Here is a 21,346-nt window from a genome sequence, read left to right on the forward strand (position 1 = left end):
TTACCCACTCTTCCATGGTTTTACCTGGTTCCATCGTCTGTCCCCGTTTTGGACGTGCGCAGCCTCTAATTATGCCTTCCGATCGCGAAGGCGTTTCTTTTTTTCTTTTTTCTTTTTTTTTTCGCGTGATGTGCGCCAAGCCGCGTAATTCAATTTAACGGGCTTTTTAATACACATATCTCTATGGAGCTTGGCCGGACCAAGTAGTGTAGTTCAAAGTATCAGAAAATTCAAATTATCAAGGTTCAAATTAACGAGCTTTCACTGTAGTGTAACAAAACACAGCTATGAAAAAAAAAAACAGGTATTGCAAAAAAAAATTATCCATCTTCAGCACATGTTTTTTTACTTCCAAGGCCTGCCAAGCGTTATATAAGACGGTGGGAATCATGCTCGTTTACAGTGTTACACTTCTTTGGTAACAGTTGAAAAAGGTTAGTACCATAGTTTAACCTATTGTTCACATGGAAGAGGGAGTTACTGAATGCTGCCATTGCAAACATCATACCTCCTTACTGGAGGAGCGGCGTGAGTGGTCAGTTAACAGGGCACTGGCAAAACGCAACAAGGCGGCTCACGAAATAAACACAACAGCAGCAACCTACGCAGCAATGCTAGTGGGACTGAGCAGGGCCATCCCTTGCACGCCGCTGTACCCTGCCTGGAAACAAAGCGTCGGTTGTGAAATGCCACCCGAAACACAGCGTTCACAACAACATGTCCGCTTAGCCCTCACCAATTACTCATACTATAAGCCCCATGATAGGCTGCAAACGCGCAAACGGTGTCTCGAACTGCGTAGAGCTGAAAACAAAACCGCACTTTTCGGTGCTGCACCACATACGCTTCACTCTACTCTGTGTAGCTGCATGGTCTGGCTTTGAGGTTGACGCTTTTGTTTTACATTTTTTATCTTGCCCACTGAGGCCCAGGATGAATAGTTTGTAGGTTCTGGTGAAAATTGAGAATGATCAAAGCGGTTGCCATGAAACAACCACGGCAGCGCACAGAAACTACTAATTTGCCCCTTTACACTGCCCTCCACAAGCCCAGTCTCTTCCATGCACGTGCTTATGGTGATCTAAAACGAAGTCATAGGTGCCAATCAGGCTCACAGCAAATTGTTAACTGGTTGTGGCTGACACAGTGACATGCTGCACTCATGAGCACACAGAGGCAGTTCTTGATGGTCATCAGCGCTTATTGCACAGGCTTTTGCCGCATGCTTCCGTTCGCTTCTTTGAGGAAAGAAAAATTTAACCGAGTCGTATGACAAGTGCAGGGTACTTCCATTTGGAAATGTTGCATTGTATCACTGCCAATTTGGATCAATTAGAAATTTGTAATTTATAAACAAAACCACACTGTTCGAACTATTCACAGATAATAATGAAAGTATGATGCAAATGAATTGTCTATTCAAAATCTCACATTTTTGCACACACCTAATTACCGTATGTACTCGCATAATGCTTGCATTTTTTTGCGGAAATTTTATGCAAAGTTGGGGAGTGCGATAATTATGCGGGAAAAATTTTCAAGCAAATATTTTCGAGTGCTAAAAGCAAAATTAAATACAGTGAAACCTCGTTATAACAAACAGTTAAAAAAAAATCGGAAAATAGTTCGCTCTATCCATAATTCGTAATATAAAATTTCGTAGAAAATACACGCAAGAGCAGCGAAATTCAATCAGAGAAGGCACAGCAACTCGGAGGGTGCCTACTTGGGTCACGTCCATTTATTTACGCGCAAAGAACTGCGTTATTGCGGCCTGCTTTTTTGTGTTGATCGCGTTCCGTATCGCACCCTGTTCCACAATTTGCAAACACTCAACAAGGGCAAACCCACTGCTCTCGTATCACTGTAGTGGCGGCGCAGTAAATCCAATGCAGCAAGCGCTTCTTGTGAAGTCGGAATGTTCTCATCGTCTGCAGGGTCAGCCTGAGCTTCGTCTGCGGGATGTTCAGAAACTTCCACAACGATTCGGCGTCCGTCAGTACAGCCGTGGTCGCCACGATGTCGTTGGCGCCTACAAAGTCCTCTACAGTCATGTCGCCAACAAAACGCGAAAAATCATTCCAGGCTCATCGAGCTCGCGGAACTCTGCATCTGCTTTGTCGGGATCGTCCCCATCGTCACTTGATGCACGGGCCTCTGCTGCAACAAAACCTGCGTGCCGAAAGTAGTTGGCAATCGTTTCGCCTTTCACGCTGTCCGATGCCGCTTCAATGCTCCCAGCAAGTCTATCTTCAAGCCCTGCTCCATAAGAAGCTTCACGAGAAGTGTCAATCAGTCTCCACTTGTAAACTGCCCTGAAGGCCCCGATTTTATCTTGAGCTTGGTCTTTAACGTCAGTGCTGCTCTTTTTTTCACGTTCGCCATCACAGCACTACGCACACCCACGCACCACTCGACACGACGACCAACGCAGCCTCCGCTGAACGCTACGATGGCCACGCCATGCCACACCGCGACGCCGCTGCTAACACTAAAAATGCGAAAGACGCAAAAACCAAAAAGGCAAAAGCAACCTATGATCGCGCCGCTGCCGCCGCTGCTGAAGCGGCGCTGTCAGCGATTGTGAGATGCGAACAATTTCTTTTGGCCTCCGAGATCACCTCCGCGCGCACAAACAGGCGCGCTGGGGTAATGGAGGCCATGGATTTCTTTAGCTTTCAACTCCCAATGCCGTCGTGGCATCTGTGGCGCTGTCAGCGCCTGCGAGGTAGTCCTGAACGTTTGCTGCGCCGCACAACACACATGTAGTGCAACGAAGCCTGCCTCCTGCTATTAAAGTGAGGTAGTGCTTGGCGTCGCGAAGTTCGTAATATCCGTTTTATGCCGAACCGCGTTTGCTATGGGAAGTTAAAAATACATGTGTTTGACAAAATAATTTTGGAAGAGTTCGATATATTCAATAATTCGTAATATGCGTGTACGTTATATTGAGGTTTGACTGTAGGTGTTAATCGGGATTCTTAGGCCAGCTATTGTAAATATAACCAAAACATTACTTTCAAGCAGAACCTACCTTTGTTATAAAAGTACAGGGTTGCCAAAAGTATGAGTTGCTAAAGCACTTTATTTGCTGCACGCAGCCTCATCATCACTCCCCGTGTTTTGTGGTATAATGCTCACAGCAGACCATACAGTTCTACTCTTGATCAGAGACTTGACCCGAGTCTGTGTCAACACTGCAATCGCTGTCTCCAGTAACGTACAGCACTACGCAAAACTCTTTGATGCCAAAGTGCTTGCTGGCAGCACGGTTGCTATGCTGTAGTGCGTACTAGAAAGCTTTCAGCTTAAAAGCAGTTGTATAGCTTATAGGGGTTATTCTCGCAAGAATGCGCCATGGGGGGCTAGTTACTACAGTCGCCTTCTAGCCCCGACGTGCAGCCCTAACAGACAGAGCTGTGACCCCCAACCCACGGCGGGTTCGAGCCAGAGGGGACAAACACTGAGTTACATACTCGAACTGCCTTTATTATGCTAGAGTACACGGCAAAATAATAGCACTCAAGAACAACCGCCATATCGAGCAAACGCCGCGTACGGGGGTGAAATAAAACCACCTACTGGGGAAACGCGCAATGAGGTGAGAGGTAGTCTGCTCACCTGGCAGGGCCCCGTGCTCACGGCCCGCGGCGGTAAGTATGTGCAGCACCGGGAGCAGAAGGTGAAGGCGGTGGTCTCCCTGACGGAAAATGCTACCGCGCGCGTGCATGCTCAACCGTCGAAAGACGCCCGGGGAGTTGTGACAGACGCGATCCTCGCCTCGGGTCGAGGAGAGGTGGTTTTCCCGAGTAGACCAGGAGGAGAGAAGGAAACCCGCGTGGTGTCGCCGTGGGAGCCTGGGAGGTTGGGAGGGGTGACCAGTGTGCCCTCTCCTCACGGTCCTCCCCAAGAGCGGGTGTTAATTAGGCACGGTCGTTATAATGGGGCGGGGGATTATGAATCCCCACAAGCTTGCGTACCGCCCCATCGCAGTGCATCACCAAGTACACGGTAAATGGTGGAACAAAGCAAGTAACACGGTCAGCATAAAGGAACAATAACAAAGAGATGCAAAGGCACACCTCAAAATGGCGACAACTGCAAGCATCGTGGAGGTAAAAAAAGATAAGCATAACCTATGAGGGTGATGACCTGCCTGAGCATACTATCACCGCCTGATAACGTGTGTACAGAACGAGGCCAGCTAGGTTCAGTAGCGCTCCAAAGATGGTGCTTGCTGCTACTAGCCATGGTTGGTGGTGCGATGATTATGTGATGGGAAAAATTGTAAGTTTTGAAGCCCAATGGGGGAGGTGGGGGGGGGGGGAGCATTATGCGAGTAATTACAGTATAATTCCTTCCACGGGCTCGGTGCAGATCACTGCACTGGCATTGAGATGGAGCTTTGTATATACCAGTGTTGCAATGTAATTTTGTATGCATTGCCTTGCTGCTGGCTGAGCATAGCCAGTTGGAGACAGCTGGTGTGGTGTGCTATGTTTGGAAGGCAGGGGTGCAACTCCTTCCAACACCTCTGCCTTTATCCAAGTTGTGCCATTACCACAATGCTTAGCTACCCAGTCCTGGACTGAAACCTTATGCCATCACCTTCAACATACCATAATGCAGAGTTTACATAGAGGTGCCATACTTGATCCAGAGTGATGGGTGCCGGAGTGTTGGGCACCCTGTTCAATGATATCAAAAGCAGTGCAACATCTGGACAGGCATGACACGTGATGAAGCAGATGCTGATGTGCATTCCTGTGTTTTCGTTTCAGGAGCCTCTTCAGCAGCAGCTCAATGTCTTCCTCAGCGAAGTGGAGGGGCAGCTTATGATACCGACCATCAGGAGGTGAGCATCCTAATATTGGAAAGGCCTTTGGGGCTTTTGTGTCTTTGTGTTGCATTCTGTTGTGGTTCATTTATTTGTTCTCTCTTTTCTGTCACTTCAAATGCAGTGACAGAACTGGTTAGTCTATCCAGAGTGCCCTCGTTCACTATGGAGAGGGCGGTGGTATTTTGCTGAGATTGTGTGCCTTGACAAAGTTGCAGAAAACTGCAGAAGACTTGGTTATCAGTTGGATGCGCTCCAGCCACGAGTAGTCATTCACCTTGTACTAGTATGTCTTTGTTATGTTTGTATGGAAAATTTCCAGGGAGCACTTTGTACCAGTAAAGTGTGATGAGGCAGAAGCCTTTACAGCGCGGTGGATTTTGAGTCTTTAGCACAATGTTTGCTGAACTATACTGTGCCTTTTCTTTCTTGTAAACCAATTCGAAACGCTGCTGATGCGTTCTGTGCTGCGTCTGCTTCTGTGTGCTGTGTGGTGAGTGCTTGAGAAAGTGAAGGTAAAGCACAGACACCTGGATCGGACGTCCGGTGGGGTCAGTTTCATATATGCATGAATTGCGTGTTGAGGTCATCGGCCATGACCGGATGTGATGTCGTGATGCCGTTACATCCAGTCATGATGTTGCAGTCAGTCATGAGTGCTGACATCACTATCGCTATCTTCATCAACTGTCACTTTCACTAACTATCACTATCATTATTGTTTGTCACGCAATTGAGGCCAGCCTCCCACGGTCCTGTAGAATTGCTTGCAGAGACTGGCTTGCTGTAGATAGTGGTATGGCACTTGTCATCTATGCTGTTGCCTAATACTGCACATTTTTTTTTTATCCTCTGTCATACTGAATGATCCTGTCGTCTTCATTTCCTCAGCTTCCTGAAACTGTACACCACCATGCCCGTTTCCAAGCTGGCAAGCTTCCTCGAGGACAGTGATGTGAGTCAGTTCAGGCCTTTTTTTATTATTATTTTTATTTATTTATTTAGAGCAAAGCCGTTAGCAGCGCACATCACGTGACCGTCTCATGGATTGCATGACCGTGACATCATTGTGGATGAGGAGACATCTAAGCATGCTTCACACACAATATCGGTGGAGACTCATTTCATTGCAGATCTCAAAGGCAATAAAGGCGCTAATAATGCAAATAGTACATGACATAAAAGAATTTTTTTTTTTTTCGTTTGTTTGCTATTAGTAAATGCATTGTACTGTAGAGGTGCCAATTCCAGTACCACAGCCAGCTCTTATTTACCTTTCGCGTGCAGAGTGGGTGTGTCTTGCAGCTCTGTAATACCGTAAATAATTTCTGGGTTTTATTGAACTGAATCCATTTGACACCTGTGGTCAAGCACAGACCAGTGCCTGTGGCTTTGTGCATGTTAAAGTGAGCTAGCTCATTGAGTACAGTCAAACCCACTTATAACAATACTGAAGTGCCGTGAAAATATCATTGTTATAACCAGTAATTGTTATAACTGGGCTAAGCCAAAACAACAAAGAAAACATGAGAGAAGTGAGAAATTTTAATGAAGAGGAAGCAGCTTACACTTATTACTTATTTGCAGGCAAAAATACATAATCAGTAAGCTTAATTTTAATTTAACTGCTTCAAGTCAATATTGTTGATAGCAGGGTGCAGGGCGTCCAACTGCTGCACAAAGCTGAGTGAAATAGTTTTAGCAGAAATGATGTCCCACAGGGAATTGACCATTCTTAGGACTTCGTGATGTAGTTTGGCTGGCATGGTCGCATTGTTTGTGGGGTTTTTTTTTCCTTCTACGGTTTGCACTCAGTGACCAAATGTAATTGTTATAACCAATAATGTACTGTTAAAGCATTGTTATAATTGTAATATGCGAGTTATTTTATCATGGAACACATGGCAAAGTTGACAGTGCTATGGCTGTCCATTGTTATATCCAATATATTGTTCAAAGCAGTATTGTTATAAGTAAGCTTGACTGTATTATTGTTAAATAAGGTAACAGTGATAGGTTGCAAAGCAAGTGCGTATTATTTTGTTATTTCTTGTGGCACAAAACAAATCCAAGCTAGCAGACATGTGGTAATTTAGGTACTGATACTGAGCTGTCAAGCTTACCGCTGCGGCTGCATTGTCATAGGATTTTTCATTTAAATCTTTGCTGGCAGAGTTTGCCATCTTTGTTGCAGTGCCTGTCTGTTATTGTTTGGTCACGTCACTAACCACGAACTCTCCCTGTCGCATTCTGTGGCCAGGTGAAGACGAGGAACTTCCACTGTCACCTGCTAAGCTTCAAGGTAAGTGACAGCACTGTTCTAGAGTTCCCTGAGGCCCTTATTCATTGGGTCTGATGAAAGGGCCCTGCAAGCTGCACAGAGTGAGGGGGCACTTTCCCAAAGACATTCTTGAGATCCTTTGTGTGGGTTTTTGAACAAATCCATTTTCTTTTGTTGAGTCAAAAACATTTGAGAACCCCTGGACTAAGGTATAGCATGAATTCAGTCATGGCCAATTGGGATACCATGACTGCTACGTAGAGTATCTGGAGTGGAGACAGAAGTCCATTGAACCTTTTTTTATAGTAGATAAAGAGGTTATCTGGCGGGACTAACTTCTATTGTCGTTGTCCATGAGTTTCTTACCGGACGAGGGGCTTCTAGTCTGTTAAATTATGTGCACCTTGCATTTAGCACACCTTGAGTAAACTGGTTGAAGAAGCCTTGACTAGCCGATCCATGCTGACCCATTTTTTAGATCATAGATGTCCATTGGTGGCTTCTGCTCTTATTTTTATGCGTATGCGCCATTTGATTGAACCAATACGAAAAGTGCAGCTGTGTGCAAGTGGGTACATGCGAGCACAGGAAAACAGTTTTTAAATATAGTTTGGGTGTTACTTTGGGTGTGATGTACTGGACATTATAGTGTAGGGGTAATGGTAGCAAGTGGACCAATTAAAAGCAGTTTTGTTTGTGCCTGGTAAAGCAGAGTGATGTTGCCATTTTGTTGTGGGGACTGTGGAATGGACTTTGTTCGTTTTTGTGCTTTTTTTTTAACTTCTCGATAGCTGCAGCAAACAATAGATTATGTTAATTGCTTCGTGATTTTCAATCATGCTGTGCAGCACAAGATGAAGAATGTTGTCTGGACCAAGGGTTCCAGCAGCCTGGATGGCGAATTCCAGTCTGGCTCAGACGTTGACTTTTTTATTGACAGGGTGAGTGAGTCCAGGAGCGCGGTTTCAGGTTGATTGTTTTTTCGCAGTACATAATGGTGCTTATTCTGCGTGTCGATGCCCGAATCGCCACTTTCTGCAAAGGCGATAAAAGACAACCAGTAGTTGGCCTGATCTCAAAAAGGCCACACCCACCGAAAACTGAGCTTTATGAGCTAGAAAACGCTAAGGAACAAAATTGCGGGGGTTGCCATCAAAGGCCAATTTCGCAAGTAAACTCCATGCGACAACATTGATTTTTGCACACGGATAGGCCAGGGTACATTGCCATTCGTTTCGTGACAATGATCACGGAGCCTTTACTGATGTGGACACCGTGTTTTTGCATCGACTATGGGGGAAGCTTTTTAAATTCATTTTTCTTAGCTGTAAATGCATCTCTTACTGTCCTGCAAAAAACGCAGCCAGCAAGAGCCTGGGAATCAATTTTTACTGAAAACAGTAAATGCATTTAGTGTTAGAAACTGTACCAAAGCAGAGCGAGGGCACTCAAAGACTCAAGTGTTCCGAGGACCACTTAGTGCACAACACTTGCGTTGAGTGGCATTGAGTGTTAAGGGAAACCCATCATAATGACATCCAAGCATTGCAACATTGACATTTTAGGTAGCAGTGGTGGAGGGGCAGTTTGCTGCTTATTCTTTTGCCTTTTTTTGTTTTCCTCGTTTAGTGGGAAAAAATGGCGATGCACTAGCACATTCCATAGAAGAAACGGTTCTACGGCGATACTGAGATGTAACATAAAAGTTGCACTGGAAATGAATACAAAGTGCATTTCACGTCGGAAGTCACTGGCGGATGACCTTGTTGAACATAGCTGGCATATTTGCCCTATGCGTTAGTGCTTCATTGCCATGCTAGTGCACTGACTGACTGTTCTCATGACATCCCATTAGAGCATCAATCCCGTGGTGTTGCGAAAAAATTTGTATCATTTGAAATATCAGAGCAAATACTATTGATAAGCAGAAGCATAGGAGGTGCATTCTTACAAATGTGTTTAAGGCTCCCTGTGCATATAGTGTGACCTGCAGTCATGAAGTCGATGCGCGAGCTGTGTATAGCACTCGAGGTTGTGGTAGCGGGAGAGTGTTTGGAACATCTCCAACCAGAGAAATCTGCGAAATCTTACCAACTCGAAATTAATGTCGACAGGGTTCAGATTACAGAAGTTTTTATTTTTGGTTGCATCACTCCTGGATCGCATGGTGCATAATGAATTAACTTATGCATTTGGTATCCTTAACAAAGAGTGAGCCGTGATCACATTATCCAGTTGTTGCAGCATGTGCCCACTGTCAAGTAAAATTAATGCATCGGCTGCGTTTCATGCCAGCGAGTCGCCGAGACTGCTTCAAGGAGCTGGCCCCACATTTCTTCTTGTTGCCAATGTCATAACGAAGCAACCGACATATTTTGTCTTTCATCGTTCTCCCATGCGGGGGAGACCAGTGTTGGCACTTGGCAAGGGGTCCGCACAATTTTGTTGGCTCTCTCCAATTGCAGGACATGATTCATATAGCCGACACCAAGGTGGCTAGGCGCTATGGTGACTTCTACATCCGCCAGTACCACAAGTTTGAGGAGGTAAGCCGGGCCAATTCAGTCCAAGGCTCTCTCAAGATCTCCAGAAAAAATCATGTGACATAGTAACCATCTTATTGTTTTTTTTTTTTTTCATCTTTCTTTTTGTTTTCTTTGTTGTGGAAAAAGGGATATTCTTATAGCGCTGCAATATATTACAGGCGTTTGCAACATTGCATCCCACTTTTATAACTCTGCATAAAAGGCTGACTGGCTGCTTACTATGTGTTCAAGATGTCATTGTAGTTTTCCAAAGGACAGTGAATGCTTTTTAATTTGTGCAGTGGCGCCTTTGTAAATTAAAAGGAGGCATCTCAGTCTTGCATGGGTATTAGTCGAGCTCGTGATGATGATGATTAAAAAAAAAATGGTCTCTAGCATGTTTTTTATGGGCCTGCTTTGACAATGTACAGGAGAATTTAAAGGAGCAAATGTTAGAACCAGTACCCACGGACAAGTCATCCAGGCTGTGTCACACATGCACTTGGAGTTACGCTCGTGGGAAATCATTTGCTCAGCGTGTCTCGCTGTTGACTTGCCGTTTTGGTGATGCATCAGTGATGATTGCTAATGCAAGTGCTGCCTGTGAGGGTTGCTGCCACGCTCCTTTTGTTTGCCTGACTGGCACCGTAGTAAGGCAACAAACATGTTTTGCCTCCCTAAGCAGTTACTTTTTCCAGGCACAGTAGTACTTCAGACATTTTTAAGGTCGTGGGGATTGAAACTTTTTTCATTAGTGTCCATGGAGATGCTTCTAAGAGGTTGACTATAAATCCATGTCCATAACTTTAATGGCTCACCGTTATCAACAGGAATGTGTCAGCAAAAATGACCCGCTTTTCCGCTTTTCAGTTAGTCGATCGAGGTGTGACGTCACAGGCCGCGAATTTCAAACGAGGCCAATTGTACTTAGGCGAATCATCGCTTAATTAATTAGAGGGTTGGTGTGGTAGTACACAAAGTGAGTCTGGGTTGACTTACCCAGTCAGGCTAATTTACTAACCAGAACTAATGGCTAAATCACTAATCAGTACTAACTAATGATTAACTAGTCATTAACTACTTCTAATTAGTCATGAGTAATGATAGATGACTGGCTATGACATCGTAAAATGGTGACATCATGACTGGATGATGACGTCACATGCGGTTATGTCTAATAACCGGAAGTGATAATGACGTCATATCCGGTCATGATTGGTGATGACGTCACCAGGAGATTCACGCATATACGAAGCTGACCCCGCCGGGCATTCGATCCAGGCGTCCGTGTGACGCCTTTCATTTGGCGCTTCCTTGAACGCCACACCGCAGAGAAGCGTATAGAAATAGATGCAGTGCAGCAGGCATCGCGGTGTAAGGCTTCCGCCTTGAAGCACTTTAGTGAGCCAAAGTTCCCCCTGAATTTTTACACCATGCTTGCTGAATGCAAATTGCAGTCTAATATTGTTGTTCCTGATCTTTAAGGACTGCCTTTTCATTACTTGTTTTTGGAGCTGCAGTTAATAATATTGGTTGAATTTCATGCATTCCCATTAACACACTAATGCTTGAACAAGTTTTGGCATTTCAGTGATCCATCATAAAATAAATCCACTGGGCAAATTCAGAACAAAATATCACAGAGAACAAGTGCTAATTTGTAACTAAACTTGGTGTGCTTAGTTGAAAATTAGTGCAGTTTCGAGCCGTATTTTGTCCTTTACTCATATTATGAGCTACAATTTTTTCTTTGCTGATTTCTGCGAGCAGCTCTAATTAAAGAGAGGTCTAACTGATGTTGCGACTTTCTGTCTCGATTCCAGCTTTATCGAACCCTGAGTGGCCTGCAGATGTAGATGAGAGCCAAAGGCGCCACCCCTTGGAGTTGGAAACATTTTCACTAATAAACATGAAGGGTAATAAGATTGGATTTTGTGGACTTCAGTTCTTTCTTACGAGTAGTAGTATCTAGCTGCGGTCGTGCAATCAGATGCGCCATAGCCTCTTACTAGACAGTGTATCCTCACTGTGCCACCAGTCAGCATTACTCTGCAATATGAAGTTCTCACACTGTGCTTTTTTATTTTTTCCTTCTGTTTCTGTATATAATGAATTTATAAACAAAAAAAAATTCAATGAGGCGCCACGTAAAGGTAGTTACTGAGGACACACGACTGCTTGCAAACTTCACCTACAGTTTATTGAGACTGTATGCAGCAAGCATCGCACGGTGCATTTTAATTTGCCTTAACATCCCCAGTTAGGTACTACGTGCAATTAAAATGTTTTTAAGACCATCTCCTGCAGTCATGTTGAAGGCCAGGCGCTCGGCTACTGAGCCGGGAGACCCAGGTTTGATCCGAGCCACAATGGCCACAAGGGAATGGAAAGTAAAACGGTTGTATACTTCGTGATTGCAGTGCGTGTTGAAGAACAACAGATGGTCAAAATTGATTATTTGGAGCTCTTCACTAAGGCATCCCTTCTAGCCCAAAGTTGCTTTGGGATGCTTAACTTGGAACATTTTTCTTTACTTTTTGACTAAATGCAATGAGAAAACACAGACTTAATCAGTTTTTCTTAGGCAGATTTCAAGAATGTAATTATTGTCTGATATGCTAATTAGTTTTCAAAAATTCAGCATTTTCACTCCTTTGCAGAAGCAAGGGTAAAAACCACTAAACAGAAAATTATTAACTGTGGCTAGGCAGCATACAGTATCGACGATTCTACGGAAGGGTTAAGGGTGCTGCCATATTGGGGCGCTAGGCTGCTTCCGTAGCAAAGGAAAGAGCTGACAACTCCTCCTCTTAACAGCCCAGTCAAACCGGTTTCTCCGAGGGTTGTAAAATGGTCTACAAGTTAAAGTACAACGTTGGAACTACTCTTTTTATCCGGGCAATATTCATTTTACAATTTTACAACTTGCTGAACTTCAATGTAAGGAAAAGTTAACGTTTTTACTATATATTAAGCAAGAAAAAAAATTCAGAAATCTGTTCCAAAGTCGTACAATATGATCGCCCAGGAGCGTGCTACAATAAAAATGATTCCTTTATCTGCTCTAGATGTGAAGATATCCTTCTTGTAAACTAGCAAACTGTCAAAAAATTGAGAAAATGATTAAAAATTAACAGATGGGATTTACTCAGCCCGTCTGCATCTTATAAAATGGAATAAATGGCTCGGGGAGTGAATGAAGTTGTTATGTAGGATACGGGCTGTAGCTTTCCAAAATGTCATTTCAAGAAGTTTCTATTCTTTGCGATTTTTAGCCCATTGAGAGCCTCCCTAATTAAATCCACAAACCTCAGGACAGTTGTAAGTGCCTCGCTTTCCAAAATCAGTCCAAGGTTAAGGGGAATCCCCCAAGGTGTGTTCACATAGCCGTATGCAAAGAACAGGTGAATATATTTAAATAACCAAAATATTTTTAAGTAACCCTTGCTGCACATTCACTGCACACCAATCTTGTTCTGTGCTGAGCTGCAAGGCATTGGGCTTGTTCGCTGACTGCCGCATTCTTCTTTGCTGTCATAATTTTCTTTTTTTCGTGTGTATTTTGCACAGCCATTTCTTCTAAAACCCCTCCCCAATGTAGAGTAGCATTTTTGCACTGTTTAAATGCTGGCTAAATTACCTACCTTCCAAGCAGAGCAGAAAGAGACCAGAGCAAAGCACCTATGTTCCAGAATCAAGCAAAATCTGAAGGAACCACAAAGGCATTCAACAAGCACTCCTGAGGGACTAAGATAAGAGTTCGTAGTTTTTCAGTGATACAACTAATTTGCTGCTGCCATTTGGGCTTGTAACTTAACCTCCCTCCGATATTGCCCAATGGGCACTGTGTCTGGAATAAATAAAAGTTTATGTCATTACAGTTGCTCTATGTTATCGTGTGCTATTTCACAACCACCTTCTAGCATTAGCGTGGTTTGCCATTCTACGCTTTAAAAGCCATTTCCATCTCTTGGCCCGACTACACTGCAGCTGTTCACTAGTGTTGAAGTTTGACTACTGCTGCTGGGCCATCAATTTTACTTGTAATTTATAAAACTAGTACTTACAACCAGTTTTGTACGTACCGTAACGATAATGCTAGTTAGTGACAGCAATGCATGCAATCAAATGTTTTTTGGTTGTTTAGGAATTTGGCTCACACATTTGAGTACTTTTGTTTTTATATTCTTGAATTTTTTTTGTGTATGTGTTAATTGCAAAATGCAATTCTAGGTATACTTTAATTAAAGCTGCAATTTGGGCGAGTTGGTATATTTTTCTGCAAATATTTTGTACGGATACTAATGCAGTTACGTCGCTTGGAGCATATTCTTGTCTTTTTTTTTTTTTTGCACCAAGGACAGGTTTATTAGTAAGAAACTGACGGTCATATGTACATCTGTGCTTGGCGATATTGCTGCCAGTGTGATGAAGACAAGGAAGAGTAGCAGATATAGACGAAGCTCCCGTTTCGCGCTCGCACCGTTCATCCCTGGACTTCGCCAACACCGGGCTCTCTGTGTTACCGGCTCTGCGGCCTTCACACGCCTTTTTGCAGCCAAGGACGCACTCCCAGGGTAGAAACGCCTGTTCAGGGCAGCGCCGCAGCCGGCGACTATGTGGCCTATCTCCCGAATTCAGTCCACTTCCTGATCTACGGTCTACAAGTACACAGACTATCACTATGAGCACACAAGAGATTCCTGCCAATGTCCTGATTCATCAGCGAGACCCCCCTTGCTCTCATGGTCTTCCCCATGAAGACGCGACTGGCTAGACCAGTTCGATCGGGTGGCCACCTTTAATGCCTGGGACGTGAACGCGAAGATGCGCCATGTCTACTTTGCCCTGGAAGACTCGGCGAGGACCTGGTACGTCAATCATGAATCTCGCCTGCAAACATGGGACATGTCCAAAGCAGAATTTCTTCAGGCATTTATAAGCACATTTCGTAAAGAAAAGGCCGGTCTTCTACTTCAGAATCGCATCCAGCATCCGAACGAAAACGTGATGGTGTACGCGAAGGAAATGAAGCTCTTGTCCTGCCGCGCAGATCCAAACATGTCGGAAGAGCGGAAAGTGCGATTATTGATGAGAAGGGTGAAAGAACAGCTCTTCGCCGGCCTCGTTCGCAGTCTGCCAGTTATCGTAGGTGCTTTTGTCACGGAAGCTACTTCCATCGAGAGAGCGCTTAACATGCGGGCACGGCAGTATGAGCGCACGACCGTGTCGATGTTGTCCACATGTGCATCAGGAGACTCAATGCGTGAGACCATTCGAGCCGTTGTGCGCGAAGAACTGGCGAAACCCTTGCCTACGCCGGCGCAGCTGCAAGTTGCATCGGTCACCGATGTTGTTCGCGAAGATGTGCAACAAGCTTTGGGTGCTGCGCCGCTTCTTGCAAGCCCTCCACAACCACCTTCAATGAGTTACACCGCCGTCGCAAGCTGTTTTCTGCCGCCTGCAACACCCCGTTACGAAGCACCTGCGCCGGTTGCTCCCTAAATGCCACTGCCACCTTCCCAGCCGACTTTCCTCCAGCAACCAAGGCACCGCCAAACTGACATCTGGCGAACCGCGGACTACCGGCCGCTGTGCTACCATTGTGGCAAAGCTGGGGATGTCTGGCGTCGCTGCCCGTACAAAGAGATAGGTCTTCACGGGTTCCCCTTCGGTGCTCGCTGTCCGCAGCTGGGAGAGTGCCCACAGGAGATTGCAGACTACCTTTCTAACCCAGACTCAGTTCAGCGCCACCGATCACCTTCGCCCCACCGCTACGATTCCTCCGAGCCACGGGAACAGTCTAGAAATCCCCGCAGGGGAAACTAGATGCAGCAGCCTCTGGAGGTGTGCCTGCTCGACAACGAAATATACAAGACCCTCCAATGACGCAAACCACTTCGGCGACGCCGAACAACTCAGAGACGACGACGACAATTACCGAGCCGCCCAAGTGAATGGCAAGCCGACAACCCGACCAACTGCATAGCCAGACTCCTTCTCTACGACACCGCAGCTCTTCGACGCACCGGAGCCGAGACCGGACACCTCAACATTACCGCAGCGAGACGTTACCACCAGCTGATTTAGACCTTTCAGTTGACGGCATCGCCGTAACCGCTTTGGTGGATACCGAGGCCGATTATTCCATACTCAGTGGATCATTCGCCGCGGCACTCAAGAAGGTTACGACAGCTTGGGATGGCCCTCAGATACATACCGCTGGAGGACATTTGATTACACCTAGAGGAACGTGCGCAGCGCGAGTCACAGTTCAAGGGCGAACTTTCCCGGCAACGTTTGTTGTGCTAGCGAATTGCTCCAGAGACCTTATACTCGGTATGGACTTCCTGACGGAAAACGGCGCCATTATCGATCTGCAATCTCAGTCGGTTCAGTTTTCGACAGGGAATGCCCTCGAAGTTAACTGTGTTCTGCCGGCGCCACTCCACATTCTTGACGAGCACATAGCTGTTTCTCCCCGCTCCAGTGTAATGGTGACCGTCGGTGCGCACACCCTCTGGGGAGTGGAGAGTAAACCGCCTTTGCTTCTTGACCGCGGCGTTGCTGTTGCTCGGGCTGTTGTCATCCTCGAAGATGGCAAAGTCGACTTACTTCTCACCAATTTCACTAACGAATACCGGTATCTCAGTAAGAGAACAGCGGTCGCTTATACTGATGCCATCGCTGAAACTAGGTATATGTAACTTGTGATTCTCGACCGGAACAAGAGGAAGTCGCCAACCTAAAGTAAGACATCAACCCGGCACTACCGCAGACGGAGCATGATATCCTGAGGAACCTTCTCAATCGCTACAGAACTGTGTTTGCGTCGCTGCCACGCGTCAGTCGCACACACCTTGTAAAGTATCGTATTATTACGGACGATACAGTACAACCACTCCGACAGTCACCCTATCGTGTCTCGTCTAAAGAACGTGCCGCAATTACCACTCAAGTTAAGGAAATGCTTGATCACGACGTTATTCGACCATCTCAGAGCCCCTGGGCGGCACCTGTCGTCCTTGTCAAAAAAGACTGCACATTACGGTTCTGTGTTGACTACCGACGATTGAACAAGATAACTAAAAAGGATGTTCTCCCCCTGCCCAGAATCGATGACGCTTTAGATCGCCTATGCAACACCAAGTATTTCTCTTCCATGGACCTCAAATCTGGGTACTGGCAAATCGAGGTAGATGAGAGGGACCGTGAGAAGACTGCATTTATCACTCCAGGCGGGCTGTACGAGTTTCAGGTTACGCCGTTCGGTCCTTGCTCCGCGCCAGCGACTTTTCAAAAGCTTATGGACAGCGTCCTCGCGAACCTGAAATGGCAGACTTGTCTTGTATACCTGGACGATGTGATCGTCTTCGCCCCAAGTTTTTCAGAGTACATTCGTCGTCTCTAGGCGGTACTGCAAGCTATAATGTCCTCCGCCCTTACATTAAAGGCAGAAAAATGTCGCTTTGCCTACGAAGAATTGAAATTTTTAGGCCACGTCGTCAACAAGGAAGGGGTCCTTCCTGATCCCAAGAAAACTTGCCATCGCAAATTTCCCACCGCCACGAGACCAGAAGGAACTTCGGCGCTTCTTCGGGTTATGTGCGTACTGCCGTCGCTTTGTGCCAAATTTCTCTAAAATCGCCGCGCCCCTTACGTATCTCACCAAGGCAGATGTACAGTTCCAATGGGAAACACCGCAGCAACAGGCATTTCAGGACCTTCAACGCCGCCTTCAGTCACCGCCCGTTCTGGCGCACTTTGATGAACACGCTGATACGGAGGTACACACCGATGCGAGTAATTTTGGTTTGGGCGCTATTCTAGTTCAGATCCAAAAGGGTCAACATGTACTGGCGTACGCAAGTCGTTCATTGTTGAAGACTGAGGGTAATTATTCTGCCACTGAAAAAGAGTGGCTCGCCATCGTGTGGGCAATTATAAAGTTCAGGCCATACCTTTACGGGAGACCTTTCAAAGTAGTGACGGATCATCACGCACTTTGCTGGTTAGCCAGTGTCAAGGATCCGTCGGGGGCGCCTTGCACGATGGAGTCTCCGCCTACAAGAATATGACATCACAGTGACCTACACATCTGGTCGTAAACATTTGGATGCAGATTGTCTTTCGTGGGCTCCCGTCGAGCCTGCCCCAACTGACGCAGGCGAAGACAACACCTTCGTCAACGCAGTAGCTCTACAGACTTCGGCGTGCAACAATGCACCGATGCTGATCTTCAGGCAATAATTGATTATCTGCAATATGCTAGCGGCAGAGTTCCTGTAGCTTACCGGCGCGCTTTACCATCTCTCTGCCTACGCGACAACGTGCTTCTCAAGAAGAATTTTGCCCCCAACAGTCGACATTACTTGCTTGTCATTCCTACGAATCTACGCAACGAAATTTTGCATGCCTACCACGACGAACTAGCTTCCGGCCAACTTGGAATCACTAGAACGCAAGCCCTGTGAATTCGTGACTTGCCTCGAGCATCGGGTTGATGCTTCCTCACCAAGGGAGTTAATGCTGCCAGTGTGAAGAAGACAAGGAAGAGAAGCAGAAGACGACGAAGCTCCCGTTTCGCGCTCGCACCGTTCGTCCCTGGATTTCGCCAACACCGGGCTCTCTGTGTTACCAGCTCTGCGGCCTTCACGCGCCTTTTTGCAACGTGACAATATAAAATTGCCATTTAAGAGACAGTAAAAATGATGGCACCATCGGAGACCGGCACATAACCAAGTTTCTAAATAAACTGTGCTATCACTGTGCTGTTATCCTAGCAGAGGAATGCACGAAAACACACAGCTGCTCTACTTAATTTACCTAATCCATGGCAACGCAGTGACGCCACACCCCCGACTTCCGTGCAGTGTTACAGATACAGAGCAGGTTCTTTTCTGCTCTACCCGTTCAGCAGGACGGCAAGGAAAATTGCTGCATAGAAAAGTTATTTGTGGCCATGAGCAGTTGCAGTGCAGCAGCTTTTTGGTAAGGCAATGCCTTGTGGCTACCCGCTCCGAGGTTCTCCTTGCCAAGCGGTTCTTTCATTGCTGCCATCTAGCAGATGGCAACAGGCGTCCAAGTTCAACGAATGCTGCTGCCGTTACACAGACTTCACTCATTTCGCAAATAGGCTGGCCCAGTTGAGGATGGTTGCAGGATCATGCATCCCCTTCAGTGACATGCTTTCCTGCAGCCATCATATCTCCTCTGGTGCTAGCTTACCGACACCGGCCACCAGTTCTAAGGGTTTTGCAGCCCATAGCAAAGGCAACGCACGGCTCGCAAAAGCTGCTTCTGCAAACTGTTGGGGGCAACACAGTCCCCGCACACAATATAGACCTTGCTATTCTCTCCTTCGTCTGAAAGGAAATCCTACCGTAAGCTGTGGTCCACATGTCAAGAATACTCACCTTTCTTCAGTTGAAACCAAATTTCAAAAATTTAATTCCGCATACTTTTATTTTTTACGGCGCAGACAGTGCAAGGGGATGAAACGCAGTGAGAAATGTTCAGACAAGGAGAAGACCTTTCAATCTTCACAGCAGATTGGCTTTTTAAAGAGTACGAATCTTTCTATTGTCTTTTCCACACTATCTATTCCAGAATGGAATATACCAATTTATCTGAAAGTGAATCTTGGTATACAGTGCGACTCGAGGATCTCGACATGGGCAAACTTTTGTCTGCTGCGGGTGTTTGCTGTTATGGAGGACTTCAGTACCTGAAAGGCACCACAGCGCTATATAGCAGGTTTCGCGATAACGGATTATTTCAATGACATTTGAATGCCATGGAGTCCAACCTGACGCAGAATTCTATAGTAGCAACTGCTGTTTTGATAATTGCACTTTGTGTTTACCCAGCAATACGCACTAGAAATGACAAAATCTGTAATAATGAAACGTGCTATGGCATAGAGGGGCAAAGAGTTCAAAATAGTAAAATACAAACTGTTGGGTTGAATCTTTAAAACTTTTTATTGAAACCAAGAGACTTAAAGGCTGCAAATAAAATCATGCCATTTTAACTTCTAGACTTCCTTTTTTTTTTGTCTGTTCAATGCACTTTCACAAATAAAGCTAGAACACTAACCCCCAAAAATAACATCACAGGAGCAAGTTTTTCATGCGGTCTTGCACAAACAGCCGCTGTGAGATCAATTTGTCAGTAAACAATAGTGGGTGCCCATTTTTATTTGTCCAAGGTTGCTGCCGTTGACAGAAGGCCAAGTAATGACATTGAATGTGCAAATTTTAGCCTTGTCAAAAGTCTCGCTTCAGCAGCAAGAGGAGGAGAACACTTGGTGGCAGTCTTGATAGAAGATGTCAATGGCTAGACAAGCTACGGCTCAATGTAGGTCCGCAAGCCAGGTGGCAGCTGGTAATCGTACCATTCACGTGTCATTTTATTTCCAATCATGGGCGATCAGAAGCTTAGCAGGGGCGGGCATTTTGGGAAGAGAATGTGCCTAAACAGCAGCTGTATGGCAGCAGACTTGGGGGCAAAGTTCTTGTGAACACGAAGGAACCTTGGCAAATAAATCTACCCACGCTTTCACACAGGTCTGCTAGCAAGGCACATAGGCAAAATGCTGCAGCTTCACGAAACTGTGATCTTCCTGGTGTGTTTTAGCCTTTCATGGAATGTTAGGTTGCGTTTGTGCGCGAACTTTCTTGGGCAGAGTTGACACTGAAATGATTCTCCCTTGTGGGCTTGCATGTGGTTCCAGAGTGTTGCCTTTTGTGCAAAGGCCTTGGTGCAGAGCTGGCACTGGTATGGCTTTTCGCCTGTGTGGGTGCGGAGGTGTGCAGACAGGACATTCCTTTGTGTGAACGTACTGCCGCACACATTGCAAAGGTATGGACGGTCGCCTCTGTGTGAGCATAGGTGGCCCATCAGTTGTCCTCTGGTCACGAAGCTCTTGCTGCAGAGAGTGCACTGGTGCAGGCCCTCACTTCCCTGGCAATTCCCCCCGTTGACATGAGCAGCTGTCTCAGTGTAGCGCACAGGACGCCTTCCACCGCTCAAACCTCGTTCAGGATAATCGCCATGTGTAGTGACCAAGCCTGCATTGCAAAAAGGAGACCACTCTAAAAAAAAAAAGTGAGATCCCACTTATCTAGGCCCACGTCGAAGCCCAGAGTAAATGTGGAACGTGATCTCTCACAATAGGTGTATGCCACCATGTAATATTTTATTCATAGCTTGATTGCATAAAGAGCACCGTTTTAAAATTAAATTTTTTTTTTTTCTCATTTCAAAGGGCACTTGCAGTTGAGGTCTTTATGTCGGCTTGCTAATTACGATTGGAGACAAATGCTCGACGTTGCAATGAATTTAAGATCCACAGCTGCTTTCACACAAGTATTCGCACCATTACTGGCATCGTCACAGGACCATGCAAATCTGACAAGGCAGAGATGCTTTGCCAAGATTGAAGTGGCAGTGAGCTATGACTTGAAGCACAGTATGCTTCAATTAAGTGTATTCCTGTTCAGTGACACTCCAAAACTGCACAACGAAGGGTACTGAACACAAAGCCAACAAGCTAACTCGAGCACTGATCCCCCACCTTTACATTCTGTTTTTACAGATGTAATCAACTGTGCCACTACTATAGAACTTACTCAACATTTTTTAAGGCTTGGCAGGGCATTCTTTATCACTCGCCAACTGTATCAACAAATTTAAATGAGC

The 21,346-nt window shown here is 45.8% G+C and overlaps 2 protein-coding genes across 2 annotated transcripts in view; one reads left to right on the top strand and one right to left on the bottom strand.

The window, feature by feature from the left end:
- eIF3l (eukaryotic translation initiation factor 3 subunit l) overlaps positions 1–11,571 on the top strand; it is a 36,668-nt gene extending 25,097 nt beyond the window's left edge. Inside the window, exons 14-19 of the mRNA XM_084603644.1 lie at positions 4,782–4,855; positions 5,729–5,792; positions 7,098–7,139; positions 7,967–8,059; positions 9,584–9,664; positions 11,467–11,571. Coding sequence (XP_084459770.1) covers positions 4,782–4,855; positions 5,729–5,792; positions 7,098–7,139; positions 7,967–8,059; positions 9,584–9,664; positions 11,467–11,499 — 387 coding nt within the window. The 3' untranslated portion in view covers positions 11,500–11,571. The remainder of the gene's footprint in view (positions 1–4,781; positions 4,856–5,728; positions 5,793–7,097; positions 7,140–7,966; positions 8,060–9,583; positions 9,665–11,466) is intronic.
- Positions 11,572–19,705: 8,134 nt separating this feature from the next.
- The window catches only part of LOC146188118 (uncharacterized), a 39,959-nt gene continuing 38,318 nt past the window's right edge, over positions 19,706–21,346 (bottom strand). The window contains exon 6 of the mRNA XM_084604994.1: positions 19,706–20,715. Within this exon, the coding sequence (XP_084461120.1) occupies positions 20,249–20,715 (467 nt within the window). The 3' untranslated portion in view covers positions 19,706–20,248. The remainder of the gene's footprint in view (positions 20,716–21,346) is intronic.

This window comes from Amblyomma maculatum, chromosome 5 (assembly GCF_055883805.1).
Source record: "Amblyomma maculatum isolate TAMU_Amacu chromosome 5, ASM5588380v1, whole genome shotgun sequence".
In the NCBI taxonomy this organism is placed as follows: Eukaryota; Metazoa; Arthropoda; class Arachnida; order Ixodida; family Ixodidae; genus Amblyomma; species Amblyomma maculatum.